Source organism: Siphateles boraxobius, unplaced genomic scaffold (assembly GCF_051911475.1).
Source record: "Siphateles boraxobius isolate OS27281-9 unplaced genomic scaffold, OSU_SipBor_1 65, whole genome shotgun sequence".
NCBI lineage: Eukaryota > Metazoa > Chordata > Actinopteri > Cypriniformes > Leuciscidae > Siphateles > Siphateles boraxobius.
Genome location: NW_027509192.1, coordinates 5,514,975 through 5,537,558, shown reverse-complemented (window position 1 = coordinate 5,537,558; position 22,584 = coordinate 5,514,975). Strand labels below are relative to the sequence as shown.

Genomic DNA, 22,584 nt, shown 5'->3' with positions numbered 1-22,584 from the left:
TAACTATACATGCCATTCTTGTCATGAACATCAAGGTGTGGTGGCGCTGCGGTGCAAATTCCAATCATGTTTAGTAGCCTACAGGTTAACTCAGATTCGTAGAAAAAAATAGTAACGTTGGAGGCAATTGATCTGCGCGTGAAGTCCTTGAAATCCATTCTGTGTTAAGGTAAGGCATGTTATTCCCAATTATGTGTTGTGGCTGGGTTGTTATTGTTCTGCGTGACTCTCGATGTCTTAGGCCTAATTGACCGGAGGAATCATGGTATTCTTCTGTAGCCTGACGAGTTCAAGTGAACTCAAAGACAGCCTATAGACTATTTGTGGATGGCGGTTTGCTGTTTGACTTATCAATTGTCGATAAAGTATAATAGGGTGAATCCTATGGGATCAAATTCCCGCCAAATGTTTGCGGCCACGGATCAAAATATAATAAGCGTGAATCAAAAAATAACAAGCATGAACAAAAAAGTATGAGCTATATCTTACATCCATCTAACTAGAGCTCAGCTGAACCAGACAAGGCTCATAAGCAGAATTCTACAGTTGCGCATTAACTGAGTTATGCAATACTCTCGGGTAAGACCAGTCAAGTTTACAGTTTTCTCTTCAGTAAAAGGAAGAACAAGAGGGGAATAATAGAAATGCCGTGAAATCCTGGAGAAGAGAGAGGGGTGGGATAATCTCCTCAGAACACTGAGCGGTCTGTGCGGACAAGATGTAACAATTCAAAACGCACACAAAAGGGATTTAATTGAACTTCGTAGAAATCAATAGCTCAGCTTTGGTCCATTTCATTCCATGACAGAAATCAAGACTCTAAGTGAATTTTAACTTGAGGATGCTGGGGAATGGAAAATAGAGGGAGAGGAGAGAAAGAGTGTGTGTAGAGAAGAAAGGAGTTGGAGAGACGCAAGGAAAACAGAGAAAGTGGCAGTGCTCCCAGGAAACCCCTTCAGTGGCAAATTGAAAACTTGAAAGGGAGCTGATGCACTTTGAATGAGTCTCTGTCCACGTCCCACAGCTCGAGATCATATTTAAAAAGCCAAAGTAAAATGGCTGCCTCACTTGGCAACTCTGGAATATGACTCTTAAAGATCATTAACAAGGTCACTTTGGCAATAATCTCATATCATAACGTGGTATAGTGCTTAGAATGCGGCATTTTGCAGATATTCCTCATTCTATTTTTACAGTACTAAGAAAATTCGAAACGGCGTCATTGTTCTATTTGCATACTGACTGCAATTGGTTGGTTAATTATGTGAGAATTCAGTGTGCAAATATAGACATCTGCACAAGCTACAGACAAAAAAACTAGACGAGCAAGTCATGACAACAACAAAACACCTGATGCATTTTATTTACCCAGAACCACATCCATACATTTAAATTTACCCAAAACTTCAACATTTCCTCCCCTGATATTTCCGTCAGGACAAGCACATTTTCTCACACTTTTCTGCAATTAATTCAGCTTTAAACCACCTAATATACTCCATCTACACATTGTTTGTGGAACATTTCAGCCTTACATTTATGCATGTTTAGTTTTCATACTTTTTTTATAATTTAAGAAAGCCCCGCCTCCACTCACTCACACCAGCTCAGAGGCAGCTGTCTTCTAACAATCAGCATCCTTAGAAATGCTTTGAACAACTCAGAACGTCAGTGGAGAAAGACATGTACAGTAGTTCATCATAACATCGCAATATACATCATATACATAATTCACCCGCTATATTGATAAATGTACCCGATTGTTCAACAGAAAAATATAGCGGGATAACCTGACTTCTCTTGAGACTTCGCAGCATAGTAATGATGACATGCTAAAGCCCGCCCCCCTCTTGACGTGATTGGTTACAAGGTAGTTTGTGACGTAAGAGACACCGGCGATTTCAGACCACGTTTTTGAGACTGTCTTTGGTTCACTGCAGTTTTAAGGAGAAAATACTCTTCAGTGGTGTTGTTTAACTATGAATTTGCACATGGTTTGCCTTAAAGCACATTACAAACACCACATAGACATATAAACATTAAAAACTTGATTGTTTACCACAGGGGGTCTTTAATAAAGTGAACCGTAAATGCAGAAACCTCAATTTCTCTCTCCCTCTATAATGTTCCAAATGCTAATTTTAATAAAAAACTTTAATGCTATTCCTTTGCTGCTGTGGGCTTGCACTGATATTCCTTTAGGAAATGCGCATCTAACTCTTATTTCCTTTCTCCTCCACCAAAGCAGAATCGTTATCATAATATAGTTACAGACAATTATAGTCATCAAATATAAACCCCACAAGGCCAGCTGAATGTGCATATACTAACAAAAAAAAAAGTGTCTGTTAGTATGCTAATTTCAAATAATAAAATGCAGTAATTTGTGTATAGCAAAATAAAAAGATTTATCGTTCAAATGAATATTCCTACTTTTAAAAGGAATAGACAATAATTCTCAATATCCTTAGTTTTTTACATTTTATTCAAGGCCATGTCTAATTAAACTCTGCGGTATTTGCAAATTTGACGCATCTGTATTTGTAGCAAACCCAGTTGAGAAGCACTTTTTTAAAGTATTGAGTATAAACCATTGATTTAGAAAAACTTTTTATTGTGGTCTATTTTGACGGGTTTTGAAGCCCGAGACGTATGTGAGGTCAAAATATCTTCATTTTAAAACTCACGTATTGGATTTGTGGTCGAGCAGCCTGTCGTCCAGGTCCAGCAGGGCAGGCGCGTGGTGGATCAGACGGCTGTTATAATGGACGGAGTTCCTCCTGAGGGTGAGAAGACTCTGGCTGAACTTCATTCCCATCTCCTCCAGCTCCCGCGTCCCTGTCTGCAAGCCCTGCGAGGTGAAAACATTTGAGATTTAAGATTGACAGACTGTCAAACTACATTTACAGACTTGTCTCTTAATTCTGGAGCCGTTTTGCAAGTGACTATTTTGCGTTTGCTCTGTGAACATTTAAGAAATTTAAAATAGTCAAGCCCAGTCCAGTCACCTTCATTTATATAGCGCTTTTAACAATATAGATTTCAAAGCAGCTTTACAGTGATAATAGGAAATGAAAGTAACAGAGATTGTTTTGGCTTTACAGCAGCTCTAGAATAAAGTTATTGTCTAGCTAAAGTTAGTTTTGATTGATTCACTTCCGTCGCAACAATCATTAGTTATTAACTTAGGGGGCGCTAACATGACACCATTCTAACAGAAAACCCTTAATGCGATCCGGCCGCTCATTTGCACAAAACAGTGCCTGGTGGCTCGAGAACGCAAACCATGAAATAGGTTCCAAGGTACAAGCCTTGAAAAATGTATAATACACGTAGCCACGTGAACAGGAATTATCCCGAAAACATTTTATCAGTACAGAGGTAAAGGGAAGGAGGCCTTCACAGGCGAGAGACTAGTTGAAACTTCAGCACTGCGTTGTCGTCATGTCCAGGCGCAGGTCCTTCATCATATCCGGATACGGCCTGGTTCCGGCGGACTGCGGTAAACCTCGGGATAAATAATATTAACTAATATTAGCGTAGACGCCATTCTTCTTATGATGTAACAAGTACATCAGGATTTATGGGAAGAGTTCCCGGTTCAGGCTGACCTACTCTATGCAGCCTAACATTGAATTATAGAAATCTATAATGTGTTTTGTGTATGCTAGGTCAAAGAGATGTGTTTTTAGTCTATATTTGAACTGACAGAGTGTGTCTGCTTCCCGGACAATGTTAGGGAGACTGTTCCAAAGTTTTGGTGCTAAATGGGAAAAGGATCTACCGCCAGCAGTCGATTATCAACTGGCTGGAATTTTGAGATCGCAATAGACGTGAAGGATTTTGAGATCGCGATAGACGTGAAGGATTTTGAGATCGCGATAGACGTGAAGGATTTTGAGATTGCGATAGACGTGATGGGCTATAATGCGTTAAGAGCTCGCTCAAGTACTGGGGAGCTAAACCATTTAGTGCTTTGTAAGTAATAAGCAATATTTTAAAATGTAAACGATGTTTAATAGGGAGCCAATGCAGTGTTGACAGAACCGGGCTCATATGGTCATACTTCCTGGTTCTGGTGAGAACTCTCGCTGCTGCGTTTTGGACCAGCTGTAGTTGCAACAGCTTGTCCAGGGCAACCACCCATAATAGCATTACAGTTATCTAGCATTGATGTCATGAATGCATGAACTAACTGTTCTGCATTTGTCATGATGTAATTTAGATATATTTTTAAGATGGAAAAATGCGGTTTTACAGATACTACACACTTGACTTTCAAATGAAAGATTGGTATCAAAGAGCACACCCAGGTTCCTAACTGACGACGAGGACTTGACATGAAAATACATGAAAGTCATTGATTTAAAGAGCAAAATAACAGTAAAATACAAGTCAATCAAAACAAGGTTGTTTGATTCAAAACACCGAACAAAAATAGACAGCAAAATTTACATTTCAATACAAAACAAAAACAAAAATACAAACACAAACCAAATATAACAATTCAACAAAATTAACAATTCAGATGGTAAAACTAAAGGTTTATGAAATAACATTCAAGAAAAGTTTAGCATTATTTGTCTGCAGATGGGACTTGGTTTGATATGTTTTAATCTAGTAACATTAAGTGAGTCTTCAGTGCCCAAATATCTTGTGTGGCCACATACTGTATTTGCAGCCTTTTGTAGCACATTTGCTGAAATTTTGCTGAAAGTAGCATTTAGTCAGATCCCAAAATGAATCTGCATTGACACCACAATGTTATTGCACGCTTCCCGCTGTGCACAAACTCTCCTCTCATATAATGCACTGTTCCAGAAATAACCGTTAATGGAAATCCAGACACTAACAATATTTCCTGCCACTAGTAAACAAACACCGCAAAGGCATTGAAACGTTCACGGTTTTCTAGGCACACAAACCCCCTGCAATAACCCTGACTGACCCAGTGGTTCAATGAGCTGTGGATTACTGCAGGTTAACAAAATCAATAAATCTGCAGCGTCTCCATGTTTCTTCAGCGCTCCACTCACTGGTGAAGCCAAAAACAAGCAAGATTGTGGAGCTTTTATCTGCTCATTTACGCTCATTATTCACGCTTCCATCAAATTCAAACCAAAGCATCCATCATATACAGTATATTTATGATATAAAATAAATGTCTTGAAATAAACTGTTATAGTATATATACACACACACATATACATATATATATATATACACATTCATATACACACACACACACACACACACACACACACACACACACACACACACACACACACACACACACACACACACACACACACACACACACACACAGATTTTAAGCTAAAATCTTAAGATAATAAAGAGATTCAATCAAGACATTATGCATCAACTGTGCAGTCAGTCATAAGTTGTTAACAGTCAAACAGCATGAAAACAGTGATGATTACGAAGTGTCCCCCCCCCCCCCCCCCAAATCATATTGATTCTTGTCCAAATAAAGTCTTTAACCTTGCCTGTTTCAACATTCAGTTTCCTGTCAGATTACGCCTTTCATAACATCGTAATGATTACAGATTATTTCGGCATGAAGCAGCTGCACCTGCTCGCTCAAGCATGTTATTAGAGTGTGAACGCTGCACGCTTCCCCTGAGAAAGTGTGGCAGCGAATCCCCGTGAGCCCTTCATTCACTGCAACCCTGGCCTGGTGAGATTGATCCCCGTTTGCCTGCAACACAATCTCCATTAGAGACCATTCATTATGAGCGATTGCCGCAACCAAATCAAGCGAGAAAAAGGTGCCATCGTTTTTTTAGATGAGCCACCAAACTTATTTAGTCTGCATCTTTCACCCCATGTGATGCCTTCATCCAGTGCTGGGAAGACTACTCACCAATTGTAGTCCACTACAGAAGGCAAATTACATCATGGAAATTGCAGTTAGTAGCGTAATCTTTTACATTTCACATTTTAGGTAATATAATCAGACTACTTTTTGATTACTTCTAGATTACTTTTGACCTAACACGTACATTGATTTGAAAAAGGACTATCATGTACCATTTTAATACAAAACTACAAAGAATTTGTTTTTGTTTTTTTGTTATCAACAAATACATATGTTAGGGTTTCCCAAACTGGGATTTGTAAAGGAATTGAAGGCGGTTTGTAAACTGTAAAAAAAAAAAAAAAAAGAAGAAGAAAAAAACAAAAGGGGGAAAAAATCTTAGAAAAAAAAATCTTATTTTACATTAAAAGAAATAATAATTTTAAAATAAAATAAAACACTTATTAAAACAGTTTTAACATTTAATAAATAGATAAATATTGTATTTGATTATGTTGTTTGGCTTCTCGATTTTCTGTGTAATTATAGCTGGTCTGTGCGTGCAATTCCATAAAACTGCAAGACTTTTTGAACATATATAAGCAATAAATTAAAAATGAGGGATATTAAATGAATTCTGAATAATATACAGCCATTTTTGTGAATACTAAGCAGTCATGTATAAACTAATCATCAACTAAAAAAAGAAACTGTAATCTGATTATGAGTATTGTAAAATGTAATGTAATCTAAAATGTAATATAATCTAATTACAAATTTTTAATTTTTGTAATCTGCTTACATAAACCAGATAACATATAATAAGTTACCACCCAGCACTGCTTACATCCCTTCTTTCTCTCTCTCTCTTGCTGTAGAAAAGCGAGACTTGGTTGTGAACTCAGCATGCCAGATGAGTCAGAAGTGAGCTAGCGCCGGCGCTAATAACTTAAGAGTCTCGCCACACTCTGGGGAAGCGGCCAAATTAATGGGAAGCCGTGTAAGGAAGAGAATGATGGTCGAGCAACACCAGGCACACCCACCTACACCTGACCTTTATGCGATCGAGAGACACAGCGTACAAACACACACACACACACACACACGTCCAAGCCGTAGACACAAACTCACTCTGTCAAGACGGCCGCAAACATAAACAGACGTTTACCCGCAGCCTCCCTCCAACCGGCCAATGAGAGCAAGAGGTGCCGAAAGCGAGGGAGAACTGCTCAGTATGAGTGCGGCGGTGTGTTCTGGGTATCGCTCTTTAATAATTTAGAGGCAAAACGGGGGGTTACATGTGTAGAATGCATAGAGACTGCGCTGTTTGTTCGGATTCGAAAATCGATTCTCACCATGTTTGCATTGAGAAGGCCACACTGATCATTTCAACTGACGCAAGGCCCTCTTAACTTCCTCTCGGATGCAACCGCTCATGTTAAAACACTTATATGTTTAGAGAGGAAGCTGAACCCACCAATGTTTGCATGCATATAATTGCAAATTAAGCACAGCAAAGCAACTATGTCAAAAAAATTGTCAAGAAACAACCATATCTATAAAATAATAAATAAAATAGTGATAAATAAAATGTTCCACAAGCAAAATGTGGAAGCAGTTATGAACAGTGCAGTACAAATACTACAAAACATTCTTCAGATGTTTGTACAACATTCAGACGATGTTTTGTGATATTTATGATTCAGAATGATGCGCATGAACCTGATCTCTTAGGATTTCAGATATCCGCACACTATATTATTAGAAAGTTCCCACACTTTCTGCAGAATTAATTTTCTTGACATTCAGTAATTGTTTGATGGATAATTTAGAAAAAAAAACCTGCACTCACAAAGAGTAGTTTCTAGAAAATAATTTTTTTAGAGATTTCCTGACATTTTCATATTTTTCATCACAATATACAACTTGAATAACAATAAAACAGACAGACATTTGGAGGTAACTCCAGTTTGTTACTGGAACAGTCTCACATAAATTTATGTTGAATATTTGTTGTTGGCCAAGCATTCGCGTCTGCGTTTACGTCCTTGCATAATGTGTCTTGCCTAACGGGCATCTTTGCGATGTATATGTGTGTGTTTACTGAATAAAGACATTTCCAGGCATCAGAGTTGATTAACTGATCAAAGAATGTGAGTAATTCAACCAGTTAACAACCGTTGATTTAACACTCGCTGAGGAACAAATAAAACAAAAAATATGACTTGCGTAATAGATGAATCCCAAACACAGACAAATATACACTTTGCATGCTCTTGTTTGCAAATCAGCCAATCTAAATCACTTTGCGCCTAGACTTTTTGTGTGACAGAGAGAGGAAAATAAATAAATAAAATGACGCTTGTTCACTTATGCAGCAAAGCGTTTCGGTCGGCAGGGGCAAATTCCTTGTTTATTGGAGTGACAGTTTTTCCCTTTGATAAGGCCAGAGTTGAGGAGAGCCAAGCAGGCAGCAGGAAGACTGCCAAAACCACACACAGCCATAGCAGCTATCATGCCCTTTCAGAGGGCCCAAGCCATTAGAGAGGTAAATTACCCCTCCTGATCGCTCTTATTAACTCTAAGCTAATCTCAGCGGCATACGGCTTGATCACCATGGCACTATGCCACTGAATAGACTGGTATCAATTGTAAGAAATGGTCCCGTGGCAGCCAATTCATTTTTTTTTTCTCGACTTTGGAGCGTTAAAGTCGAATAGATGAAAGGGCATTCATAGGGATGTGAAAACTACATCTTTTGTGTAATATAGCGTATAAAATATATTAATATACGATAATGTATCATGTACATTCACATATATACATAAAAAATAACAGTGCTCAACTGTACAAACAAATCAAAATCCCTCCGGTAAAGGCCTGTTGACACCATAACTATAAAGATAACCATACCGATAACTTTGTTTGCCTCCACATCAATGCATCGCATGATAACATTATTTTTATTATTTGTTCTTGATTTTGTTTTTGTCATGTCTGGAAGTATAGAAAAGAAGATCCAGCTACTATGGTGGCAGATCTGCTAATAACCTGTTCAGATGAAATACTTTTCTGAAATGGTGATCAGTAGCAACTGTACATCTCAATTCCATGAATAACTTGCATTTTTCCTTTGAACCACAAGGCGATAGAGAGGCCAAAGTACTGTAGTGCAACATTCACTACATTTACTATTCCCACTAATTTAATCCACTGAATGAGTGAATAAAAAAAGTGCACTCGAAGAGCTGCCGAACTCGACACGCTTTTTTAAGTTATGGATTTGTTAAAACATTTTTGAATGAATGAATTTGAAAAGGTGAGTTTATCATGCTAACAGCTAACACGTTAAAGCTACTTGCCAAAGACTAATATGTTGTGTCCAAATGCTAATTTAACATCTTGCAGGTATAAAATAACACAATTTCTGCTCCTAGATGTTTAAAGGGGTGGTAAAACATGATTTCACTTTTCTAACTTTACCTAGTGTGTAATGTTGCTGTTTGAGCATGAACAACATCTGCAAAGTTACAGCGCTCAAAGTTCAAAGCAAGGAAGATATTTGCTTTTAAAGAAATCAATTTCTAAGGACTACAGCAAACGGCCGGTAGGGACTACACGACATTCCTCCAGGGTTGCTGACGTCAGTAACCCCAATATTTACATAAATCCCTCCTCCGAGAATACTAAATAAGGGCGGGCCATTTTTGCTTTGGAGAAGAGTTTTTGTAGTATACTAGGCTGTTGTTGCTACAATGCCGTCGAAACGCTGTTATTTTTATCCGGATTGCAGGTTCACTTTGTTCAGCCTTCCTAGGGTCAGGGGAGTTAGGGATCAATGGTTAAAATTCCCTCATAAGGTCCCTCATAATTATTACCCAAATCTCGCTCTCTGTGCTGCACACAGAGGAAAGCTTCCTCAATCTTTGCGAGTTCAATGCAGGATTCGCACAATGGCTTATCCTGAAAGATGGAACAGTTCCAACTTTAAGAACAGAAGCTGTTGTTTACGGGCCACAATCTGTAAGTATGATTTATTTTTCGTCGATGTGTTTTCTTGCAATAGTTCGTATTGTTAATTGTACGTTGCAGCAAGGAAGTAAACAAATGACAACGCTGTTTGGCTCTGCAAACCAGCTTGTTAAATGCTCATTCAAACCTAACGTTAAAAAACTTTTTTAAATCTCAACAGCGAACTTGGAATTAGTGTTAATTATTCTTTGATTAGAGCTTTTATGTATTGTTTATCTACATGCTTGTTTATCTACAGGCATGCTAAACATGATTCTGTGTTTGATTTGGCTAACTTACTGTAGTAACGTGACCGGAAACCATCAGACCGTTTTTACAAGGAGGGACAGAGCAGTGTAGAATAAAGGTAAAATATATGAAAAATAATGCAATTTTTTAAAACGAAGCATCAACACATGTTACAGTGCACCCCACAAACACAATCAAGCCTTCGAAAAAAAATGTGTTTTACCACCCCTTTAAATAGAAATGTATATGCAACAAAACGCAGGATCTCTAAATTTATAAAAAAAATCTAGACAAACTTCACTAATCGACTCGTCAACCATCCTGGTGAATTAATTTTTTTTCAAAGTTCAAGTTCCAAGTGATTTTGTACATTTGAATGATTGTATTGGATGTAACTTTGCTAATTAGCACGTGGCATGCTAATATCACTGTCGGCATTTCAAATGACAATGATGTATAGCATATGAACTGTCTGGTCTTGCGCCGCATCGCCCACTTACCTCCTGACATATCTGCACAAAACACACCTTTCTTCCTTTCAGCCTGCAATCATAAATCAATGGTAAGTCACACAAATGCTAACTAGTGGCTACCTGGCCACTTTCAACCAAGTGCTTTATTTCCCCTGAGGCTTCTGTTGCTACGACTTGTAGTTAAACAATCTAGCAGGACATTTTCTTTTTTAGCAAAGAACTCTTTGGAACTGTTTTCCAATAGAGGCCCAAGCATATCAGAGCTCTGTTAACAAGCCTCAGTGTCATTGATGAAGTGAGTCATGATGGGAACAGCGTTACTGACTCAGCAGCTCCCTCTAGTTCTAAGCTGTCACACACTGCACCACTGGAAATTGCTTCTCACACAATCCCTAGAAGATTAACAGAGTAAATTAGCTACTGTTTTTATTTCCCGAAACTTTACCTTGACTGTTCCCTGCTGGTGGAATGATCTGCCTAAATCAACCAGAGCTGATGAGTCTGTAGCCATTTTCAAGAAACAGCTGTAAGACGCATCTTTTTCGGCAGCACTTGATCCAGTAATACTACCACTTTCTCTTCTATTCTATTTATAATAAAATAAAATAAATGACATGTACTGTGTTAGATTAAACTGAGAAGGGTCATAGCACTTGCATATTGTTTTCCTACTGTTAGTTTAACTTCTATTGTTCTCATTTGTAAGTCGCTTTGGATAAAAGCGTCTGCTAAATGAATAAATGTAAATGTAGATGACCTCTGAGAAATATCTGGAATATCTCTGACAGTGGAATGTAATTTTTTATCACAATGCTTCTCATCATTTATACTGTGATTAAAAGCTAAGTTTTTTGGGGAAAATTAAAAGTTAGTCAAATTCCAGAAACAGCTCAGAACAATCTATTTATTTTGCTATTCTATCTATGCATGATGATACGATTTACTGCATATTATTAGCATTTACACAGCATTGTTTTATCACTGCTGTCTGTGGCACACAACATTAATATATTCAAATACAGTCTGGCAGTAATTTTGTAACGTTTTTGTTCATTTTAAAATCAACAAATGAGCAAAACAAATTTCTTTAAATGCTAAATAATAATGTACATATAAAATAATAAAGAATTTCGAAACAAGCCCGGTGAAACATGCGTCTTTCATGAAGTCCTACATAAGCCGTGTTTCTTTTGGAGTGAAAGTCTGGTCCCACTTTATATTAAGTGGCTTTAAGTACTATGTACTTACATTGAAATTAATAATTTGATACAATGGACTTATTGTGTACATACATGTTTTTACATTGTACTTATATTTAGAACATACCTGCATGTAATTACAGCTGTAATTAATTTATGTAATTACATTTGTAATTACACAGTTGACCCTTCCCTTACACCTTAACCTACCCTTAAACCGACCCATATCACCACACCTGACCCTAACCTTACCAGTATCACATCTCAATAACAGCAAAAGTGTTTAACAATACAACCTGAACACAATAAGTACATTTTACTTATTTTTCGATGTAAGTACATAGTACTTAAAGCCACTTAATATAAAGTGGGACCGAAAGTCTAAAGACAGTCAAGGTTGGTCTTGATTGACCATATGTTTCCTGATATGGCCCCTGGAGTTCAGCTAAAAACTTTTAAAGATTGATAATCACAAACTAAATGGAATTATTAATGAAGATGTTAAAATTAAGGTCATGCAAACATCATTGTTTATTCAAGCGTGTCACATCTAGTAAATATCCAATTCAGTCCTTTCAGTTCCATAAATATGGTTTGTACATCGTGCCTAAAAATATACAAAGTAATATAAAATCTATTACTCTGAGACAAAAGTTCCTGAACCTTTTTTTTTTTAAATTCTCCTTTAAACAAAAAGCCAAATTATAAAGCTGTGATTGACATACTGCATGTGAATTATTTTCTTTCGAAATGCAAATGATCAGAGACACTAAGGAAAAGCCATTGCATCTCGTTTATATCCAAGTGCATATTGTTGACGTTTAAAAACATACTCTTTTTCACAGTCAAGTATATCAATGTCAATATCAATTTCATTTTAATAATACATTTTTTATATTTTATTTTTAAGTTATTTTTTGTATAATTTAAATAATAACAATAAATAATTGATTATCATTAATAATAATAATAAATAGATTTATTATGTGTTTACTAATTTTCTATTCCATTTATTCTATAACCGTCATCAAATGTCATAACAGTTGTTATAAATATTACAAAATCCTAAAATGTTGTTTATTTGCAGATTTTGAATTGCACATTTTCAATATAGACTCTACACTATATGAACATGTCTATCTTTGTGTGTGTGTGTGTGTGTGTGTGTGTGTGTGTGTGTGTGTGTGTGTGCATGTTCAGGGTGTACAATATGGTGACAAAATGTCCCCACAAAGATCCCAAAGTCATTGTGGTGACATTTTTTGTGTATAAGTCATACTAAATTATGTTTTTTGAAAATGTAAAAATGCAGAACTTTTTCTGTGATGGGTAGGTTTAGAGTTGGATAGTGTGTGCGTGTGCTTGTTTCCCGGAGGGGACTTAAATCTGAACGCACACTGACTCATGGGGACTCGTGTCACCGTGGGGACCTAAATTGAGGTCCCCATGAGAAAACAAGCTTATAAATCACACAGAATAAGTGTAAAATAAGAATAAAAATGCAGAAAGTTCTCTGTGATGGGTAGGTTTAGGGATAGGGTTAATGTAAGGGGAGAGAATATACAGTTTGTACAGTATACAAACCTTTATGCCTAAGAAGAGTAACCACAAAGATAGTGAACCAGACGCGTATGTGTGTTCAAGTGTGAAATGAATCCTCATTTAAAATCTATGCTCTCTTCCAGTAGACCAGGCAACTGACATTTCCTCTCATATTCCTGCATGACAACACCATTTAACATCAGCTACTGATGAATAGTGAATGGAAACAGAGAACCGATTCTAAAAGCCTGACCTGCAGAAATGATTTAGAGAGGTCTGTGGTGTTCATCGTTTGAAGTGCTAACTTTCCCTTCACCTTGGAGAACATTGAGATGGAGACGCTGGAGGCATCCAGAACATCTAAGCGCATATCACACAACTAAGAGAGACACATGCGAATTTCAATGTCACAACATCTGAAGAACACTTAAAAAGAAGGAATTGTTTAATTTAAAACGATAATTGAATTAAAAAAAAAATTATCTTTACATATAAATAATGTTTATATAATCTATGTATATATATATATATATATATATATATATATACACGTTTATTTTATTATTCATTTGATTTATTTACATTTCATAAACATTTTAATTTAATTATAATTCTTTATTCACAATATGATCTATGAATGTATGTAATTGTATGAAAATAATATGTATATAATTTGTAAATAATTTGATTTGTATTTATTATTATAATTATTTTATATATATCTATATAAATAAATTAGATTTAATTAATTTATAATTATTCATTCACAATATGATATATACATGTATGTAATTTTATGAAAACAAATTAAATCAATAAATGAATGAATAAATAAATATATATTTCTGGTGGATTCTAAAATGTAACTGGCTTTGAATAAGATATAATGATTTGACAAGCAACCAACAAAAACTAAACCTGAAAAAGCTCTTGCATGGTGCAACCACAGATTAAACTTTTCCATAGACTCATCTTTGGCGTATAATTTAATGGAAGTTCTCAGCTGATTGTCAGACCTGCACACTCAGCACAGTCAGTGTCCTCAGTTTGCTGCGCCTTGCAAAATATTGCCGTGGCCATAATTAAAAGCCGTCCTTTGATATTAATCACATATTATGAGAGTTGCTTTAATCAATTTGCAAACATCAAATTACTGTCTCGAGCATATGTTCCTCAAAATGGCTGTAGCCATAATTATTTCTTTTTTCTTTTTTAAGAGATCCAATTAAATTTCTGGAAATCGTATGGGTCATAACTCCACTTACTGTCCTGAAATACAATTATCAGATCAGTCATCGTCTAGGAAATGCCTCTCAGTGGCACCCATAGAGCAACCCATCCAAACAGTCAATCTGATTCATGTCTCCAACCTGTCGCAGTTGATCCACAATTCACCTTGTATGACACATTTATCCCAAAGTGAACATGAAACTGAACTCACAAGCCATTTCTTTCAATAATGTCACATATTTTTGCAGTATGGGATATGATTTGAATTGATTGGATAAGTTAAAAAAAATACATGCCAGAATAGAGCCAGGTGATTGGAGGGATTAGGCCAAAATCTTGGTCTTGATTATGTCAGCCATGAAGGAAAGTTGCTTCAGATGATGAAACTTTTTTTTATTTGGACTAATGAGCACTGATGAATCATTCACATATAGACACAAAAATGTGAATTACTGTATAAAAGAAAATGTTTAGTTTTGTTTAACTATTTCTTTTTTAGTTTATATGCTTAACTACATAAATTCTGAAATGTGTATGAAGGCTTACCAAAACAAGCTACTAAAATATTTCCAAACAAAATGCAGTTTATATAAAAATACTTATATAAACATTTTATTTTGATGGTCCCTTTTGGACATTCTGTTGACTATAAGTAACTTTGCAACTACATGTCAACTAACTCTCATTAGACTATTAGTGGACTGTCTGCTTAATATCTGCTAACCATTTATTGTGTTGGTCCTCCAACAGAATTTCTACTGACTATAAGTAACTTTGCAATAGTTGTCAACTTATTCTAACCCTAACCTTACCAGTATAATAATACTCTACTAACACCCTAATGCGAGTAAGCAGACATGTAGGTGCAACGTTACTTATAGTCAACAGAATGTGTTAAAGGGACCATCAAAATAAAGTGAAACCTATAATTTCATGAAATGAAAAGCAATGTCTGTGCTGAAGCTCTGTTTTTAAAGTTTCTCCAACCTTCAAACAAACTATACCAAGTCTTTAACATCTGACATTAAATCAGACAGAATTTACAGCCTATCACAAGTCAATTTTAAGTTGAGGAGATAAATTACCCACTAAAAAAAATTTCCACGGCTGCTGCAAACTCCCTGTAGGACTCACTAAGCTAAAATTCAAACTTTGCTTCAGAGTTTCGTTTCAGACAAAAGTGTTTATCCTAGCTGCGACTAAATTGAACCTAATCAGAATGTAGCACTCGGCATACTTAATTAAACGAACTTTGTACCAATTTCATCACGCCTCTCGTTTATCTTAATCCACGTGTTTCCTCAAAAAAACGACAATAGCTGATTAAGTTTAGAAGAGAAAGCAGTGCAAAGGAAAGGAAGTGGGGAATTTCATTCGGCAGTCTGAAATTGCAAAGCTTAGGTGATTAAAGGTGCCGTCTTTGTGATGCAAATGAGATTCCTTTTGAAGATTATCCTTCGTTTGGCAAAAGACACCTCTGCTTTGAGTGGGAGACCGTCAGCAAAGGTCCTACCGGTGTCATTGGCAATCTGGGAAAAATGGATAAGTTTCACTTCCTTTTCAGTCCAGAGCAAAAAAAGCGTGCCGCCCAAAGCTCAGATTTAGCGAGATGTTTCTTTTATGGTACAGGTGTAGCGGTCTATCTGATCAGGGATTCGGCTAGGCAGTGATGACATTTCAGAGACAGCGTTACTCCGAATGACCCGGGCTCTGATTTACTGACTGAGGACGTAATTAAGCTTCGCTCCATTCCCGAATCCCAGAGCTCGTCTGAGCTGCTAATTGGCATGAATTAGCTGTGAACAGAGGGAGTTTCTATCCACTCACTCTTTTTTTTTATTTTACGTTCCCACTCTCGTCTAACTCACATTAAAAGACCCGGAGAGGGCCCACTTGAATTGGCTCCACAGTCTAATGGTCTGCCAGGTTCCTGACATCGGCAGTGAATATTAGTACAGACTTTTTAATCAAGAGACTCTCGGGCTGCCGCCCATTGCTAAAAGTACATGTACCAAAACATCTGGCCTGCCAGCTGCGCTTGTATGCCCCGCTCGTAATGAAATGTCTGATTTTCTGATCCATTAGTCCAAATCTATACACATTTAGAAGCTCATGCGTCCTGCATATTGTCCGATACGCTCTTCAAACACCAACAGGGATGCGGATTACTCTGACAACGGACATTTGGATAGGTTAGGAAACACAAAAACTGACTTTAAATGACTTATAGTTATAAATCAAATAAAATATAAATTTATACATAAATATATACAATATTAATTATAAAATAATAATAAATATAAAAATGATTATGTTAATTGTTTTTTTATTATTATTACAGTATTTTATATTATTTATATCAATACAGTGTCTTTTTTTAGTTGCTGAAGTATTGAGTACATAAACAGATTTTTCTAGAAACAGTTTGTTATTCTTTTGAGAGACCAAGGCTGTTCCACACACTACTGTTTTGAAAGAAGAAAGCAAAGTGGATCTAACCAGCACAGTGAGAGACATGGACGTTCCAGATGCACAACAAGACAAGGAGTACATCAGAGTCTCTAGTCTGAGAAACAGACCCCTGACTGGTGCTTGGCTAGCAGTTTCATTGAACACTACAAACTAAACATCAACAGTCAGGAGAAGACTCCGAAATGTTTTGGGAAGACAGCCAGAGAAGATCTAACCGACACATAAAAAAAAAAAAAACTGTTATGGAGCAAAATAACAAAAATTGGATGGTAAACAATTATGGATGGATACCTCTAAGGTCTTGTTAGTCAATCCTGTCTTATTGAGAAGGAGTAGGGCTGTTTTCATCTGTCCACCTGCTAGCTGGCACAGATCCTGGCTGTTTTATTTGAACTACAAGTCCTATTTTGACTGGGATTAAGAGATTAAACTTAAGGCGAGACACTACAGGTGAATAGGATATTTTTTTCGCTAGCAGATATCAACGTGAAACTTTCCCTGCTGATTACCTACATTAAGATGAGAAAAAAATTGATTACAAGTTTCCTGTAAATTAATGTTTAAATGTGCAAATTAGGCATTATCTAATTAAATATGCGGTAATTTGCATATATTTTAAAAAACGAAATCTGAGTATTGAATAAAGCCAGTTTCAAAATTATTTTTTCATTGTGTTCACATATTAGATGGGAAAAAATTACAGATGGATTTATGGATATCTACTTTTGTTATCCTGTAAATCAGAATATACTGCCAATAGCCTTAAAAAATTATTTTCGCCATGTTTTTTGAAATAAAATTTTATATAAATCAGGCTAGGAATAATATATTTACAAATCCCTCTGTAAATGTCTTCATAATATAACTAGGTACAAGACTGGGAAGTTTGGTGTATAGAGGTGCTACTGAACTGGAGATTTCGGACTTTGAGTACGATAGAAAAGTCATTTTGAGAAAACGGGCTTTAAAGATTTAGCATCAGCCAATAAGATTGCGCATGTAGAGTTAAATCCCCCCTTTTACTTTCGCGATTGGTTGCTGATAAGGAAATAACCAATAATCCAAATAATCCAAATATTTGGATCTAGCAGTATTGTTCAGGAGAGAGAGAGAGCTTTCTAACGGTGTGTGTGATGATAGGGTGCAGATCGCGATCACGGATCAGCGGGATGATTTATAACGACAACTTTTGATGAATTTATGAGAAATCTACAGTCGCAAACAGACAAAGTGTAGTAAAATAAAGACCTAAGTGTATTAACGACTTTTTTTCACCACAAGTCTGAAAGAAGACATGTTATTGAAGACAAATATCCCAAAATCTCAAAATTGACCAGTGAAAAAAAAAACAATGTTTTTGCCTGCCGTTTCTCGCCTTAATAAAATGTCTCCCTCAAGAGCTGACATTCTCCTATCAGACATTTTTCCTCAACCATTAGCACTTTCTGAAAACAATTTTCTTACTTGCAGAACCTTTAAAGGTGCATTCCATGGTCAAGAGTAATTCGGCACCCTGTCCATTATTAAAGGGCTGCCAGACCTCCCGGAACGTTCACAAATGTCACAGCGTTAGAATCACTCTACTTTGACTAAATCCCATCTGCCAGTATCGCTAATATTACCAAGTTTGGCCTGTAATGACTGTTTGCTTAGCTAAGTACCAAACCAAGTCCTTTTAAGGCAAGCCATTTCACTCAGTGGCCATCTTGGGTAATGTCCCCAGCTAGCTATTTTCTATATATTTTCTAGCTACTTCCTATACAGTTGTACAATTTGTCACGATCATTTTGCATTAACAAATATCAAATTAGCTATACAATCACAATGCATATTTGTTCCATCTGCTTCTTATACTGTGCCTGGTACCACACCAGGCAAATATTCTGCATAAAAGTAAAAAAAAAAAAAAAAGTAAAAAAAAAAACCTTCTGGAAGTTAATTCTCAGGCAAGATGTTACGCAGGTATCTAGGCTATGATCTGAAAACCGCATGTGGCTAAATAAGCAGGTTAATGAATGATTATTAAACTTGTAGATGGGGCGAGGATGAGTAGATAATGAATACCTGGGAAAACGAGGGATGGTCCCTGAGACAGCATCATTAGAGAAGAGGATAGCTGTGGGAAAGCCAGATGGAGAATGCCAAGGGATAAAAAGAAGGTCAGATTTAAGCTAGGCGCTTGCAGCTAATCTGATTAAAAATGGAGTGTGGTATGTTTCAGCCACACGAAAGGGATAGTTCACCCAAAAATGAAAATTCTGTCATTTACTCACCCTCAAGTTGTTCTAAATCTGTATGAGTTTCTTTGTTTTGTTGAAAGCAAAAGAAGATAGTTTGAAGAATGTGTGTAACCAAACAGTAGCTGTTTCCCATTGACTTCCATAGTATGAAAAATAAATACTATGGAAGTCAATAGGGACCAGAAACTATTTAGTTGCCAAATCAAATCTTTTGTGTTCAACAGAACAAAGAAACTCATACAGATTTAGAACAACTTGATGACAGAACTAAATCAAGTTGGAGAAATATCCCTTTAAAGAGTTACACTGTAAGCCCGATCTAATGAAAGTGAGTATCTATACCACAAATGTTATTTCTTGTGCCAGTTATACGGCAAAAATAGTTTTTGCGTGCATATGATACGCACTTTATGGCGTGTATAATACGCACGCACTCCCCACCCCTAATCCTAACCAAGGGGTTTTCAGTGCGTAGCATATGCACGCAAAAAACATTTTTGCCGTATAAATGGCATGAGAAATAACATTTGTGGTATAGATACGCACTTTCATGAGATTGTGTTGGAATATGTGGAGGCCTTTAATACTCTTCTCCATCACTTGATCATCATTAGTGAATGAGATGGCGATCTTTGCACTAAAATTATGCATGCAAAAGTGGCACGACCATTAAAGTACAGGAAAGTAAAACAGTTAATTCACTAAACCGTGTATTCGACTGACCCTTTCATCTAAAATGGCTAACCTTGTAGATGCCCTGATTGCAGCCGTTGTAAGTGCTTTCCATGGTGTAGCTTCGGAGAACACCGATCTCCCTCCAAACGACCACCCGCGCTGTGGACGCCCGAGACTTCTCCACCAGATAGTTGCAGTTGTTGAAGGAGAACGCAGGTGCTATTCTGTCCAGAGTTTTTGCAATGGTCTGTCGATACAAACAATGCATGAGGATTGAAAAAGTATCATTGTATTTGCATTTTTATTCCACTGTTTTTAGTTCTAGTTTTGTGTATATTTAGTTTAAGAGACTATTTTGCATAGATGACAGACATCTGACAGACAGCAGACAGCGATGCCATATTTTTCACATTACAGATTCCACAGATTTACATACGCATTTATATGCCTATCCTTTAACTCAGTTCGTTACAGCCTGTATGTTGGGAAGAAACTTCCTTGGGCACTAAACTGTTACAGAGATCTCACTCAGTTTTGTAACATTGACAAATCAACTTTGTTTCAGATGTTTCACCAAGAATAGAAGTAATAAAAATATAAATAAATGAGAATGAACATACAGTAATGACTATAGAGTTGTGAAATTAATGTGAATAAGATACACTATCAGGCAGAAGTTTGGGGTTAGAAAGATTTTTTTTAAGACTTAAATATTTGTATTCACCAAAAATGTATTTAATTGATCACAAGTGACAGTAAAGACATTTATAATGTTCCAAAACATGAAAAACTAAAGATTATGGTTTCCACAAAAATAAAGTAGCACAACTGTTATCAACATTAATCATAAGAAGTGTTTCTAAAAAAGCAAATCAGCAAAATAAGATTATTTCTGAAGGATCATGTGACACTGAAGACTGGAGTAATGGCTTTGTTATCACAGGAATAATTTACGTTGAAATACGTTACGTTATCAAGATCAAATGAAAAATATCACGTTTTTGATTGCAGACCAATCTGAGCACAGTTTGAGACATTATTTAGACTTGGGTCTGTTTGAAAATCTCCTGAGCGATGTGACACAAATCACAGCCAATCAGAACATATTATGTTTAATATCCACTTGGCCAATGAGATTTTTCTATGGGCAGAACCAAGGGCAATGACATCTACAAAAATCGAATGTCTTTGTTATAGGCAGTAAGTGTACCCGGTATCCCGGGTCTTCTTTTAGGGAGGCCGTGTTAATGGGGGATCCAGACTGCCACAGGGTTTCCTTCATACTACAGCCGTACAGAAACACATTCTTCTTCCTGGAGTGACCGTGGTAATCGCAAAACACCTGTGGGATGTGATAACACAGCAATTTTTCAAAAGACATAGAGAGAAAATGGCAAGATTGTGTTGTATTTGTGCGTCTGTGTGCGTGAATAACAGCCAAGGACAAGGAGGTCAAACATCAGGTGGAAACAAAACGTCTTTTTTTAGCTTTCCTGACACGACAGAAACACATCGTTAACTTTAGGCCGAGCGAAACATAATTCATCTTGTGACAAGACACACATATGCGTATGATGAGGGGAATAAAACGCTAGACAATGCATTGAGTTTAGACTCTAATTCAAATTTGGTCTCTTGTTATCGCTAATTAGTTGCCAGTGCATAGCGATGCATGCCAGCTTTTTGTAAAGGCTCAACAAGAGGACTCCATCCTCATTCATTAACTGCACAAGTCACATTTTTTTCCATTGTAGGTTTTGGAGAAATGACAACGTTACTTTGACCAGGTACGCTGCATTATTATTACTGTGATCAATTATGAATTGTGGCATAATTGGTATGTAAATCTGGCTAATTGTGTCAAAGTATTTGCTAATGTTCTTCGCAACAGGTCAGTGCCACTCAATTACAGGCCCACCAATGGTCATTTCTGAATAATTTGTATTCACTTAATTGCATAATTTATATTTTAAGATATTTTAACATTCCATCAGTTCCAGATAATTTTTTAATTAATTTTTTTTTGGCAAGCATCAGTTTGGGTTGTACTGGAATGTTACTTGACCATCTTTAATAGTGTATTCTCTCAAAAGTGTTGGCGAACCTACTTCTGTTGCTTTGTTTTCCCCCCCTGACATGCAGAGATAGGGCAATGGGTCCATTACTCCATTTCCTGAGAAGCTTCTTTTGAAAAAGGACAGGGGGTGGAAAGGGACGGAGGTAAAGATAGATGCTATTCTTTAGTGCTTTAACAGCATCAGAAGAAGCTCAAAGGAACTGGACAAGACTCTATGAATAGACCTGACTAAAAATAAAAAAGCTCTTAATTTTGTTAGGAGACATGAACTAGAGGTCATCTAAAAACTCTATGACACTTTCTGCAATATATATAGTTATGGCAGTAGGTGTGGCAGCGGTGACTGTCTTTATTAGTAAGATATTAAAAAACTGTGTTTTATTACATAATTTACTTAACATTTTCACTCAAAATGCTAATTCCTTCAGGAACAAAAGTGACTTGAATCATTGAATCCTTTAATCAAATGATTAATTTCAAACATTCATTCTGGATAGAGACAAGTGACATTTATCCTTCATACAACAGGTTTGCTCAAAATACTGATTACTCCATGTGTCCCAATTTGCATTCTATACACCCGAAATAGTATTCTGGA

The 22,584-nt window shown here is 36.5% G+C and overlaps 1 protein-coding gene across 2 annotated transcripts in view; it reads right to left on the bottom strand.

The window, feature by feature from the left end:
• The window catches only part of agbl1 (AGBL carboxypeptidase 1), a 162,327-nt gene that overhangs the window by 16,380 nt on the left and 123,363 nt on the right, over window positions 1-22,584 (bottom strand). For both annotated transcript variants that reach the window (XM_077210420.1, XM_077210421.1), the window contains exons 21-23: window positions 21,120-21,251; window positions 19,980-20,156; window positions 2,688-2,851 (exon numbers count right to left, since the gene is read on the bottom strand). In XM_077210420.1, coding sequence (XP_077066535.1) covers window positions 2,688-2,851; window positions 19,980-20,156; window positions 21,120-21,251 — 473 coding nt within the window. The remainder of the gene's footprint in view (window positions 1-2,687; window positions 2,852-19,979; window positions 20,157-21,119; window positions 21,252-22,584) is intronic.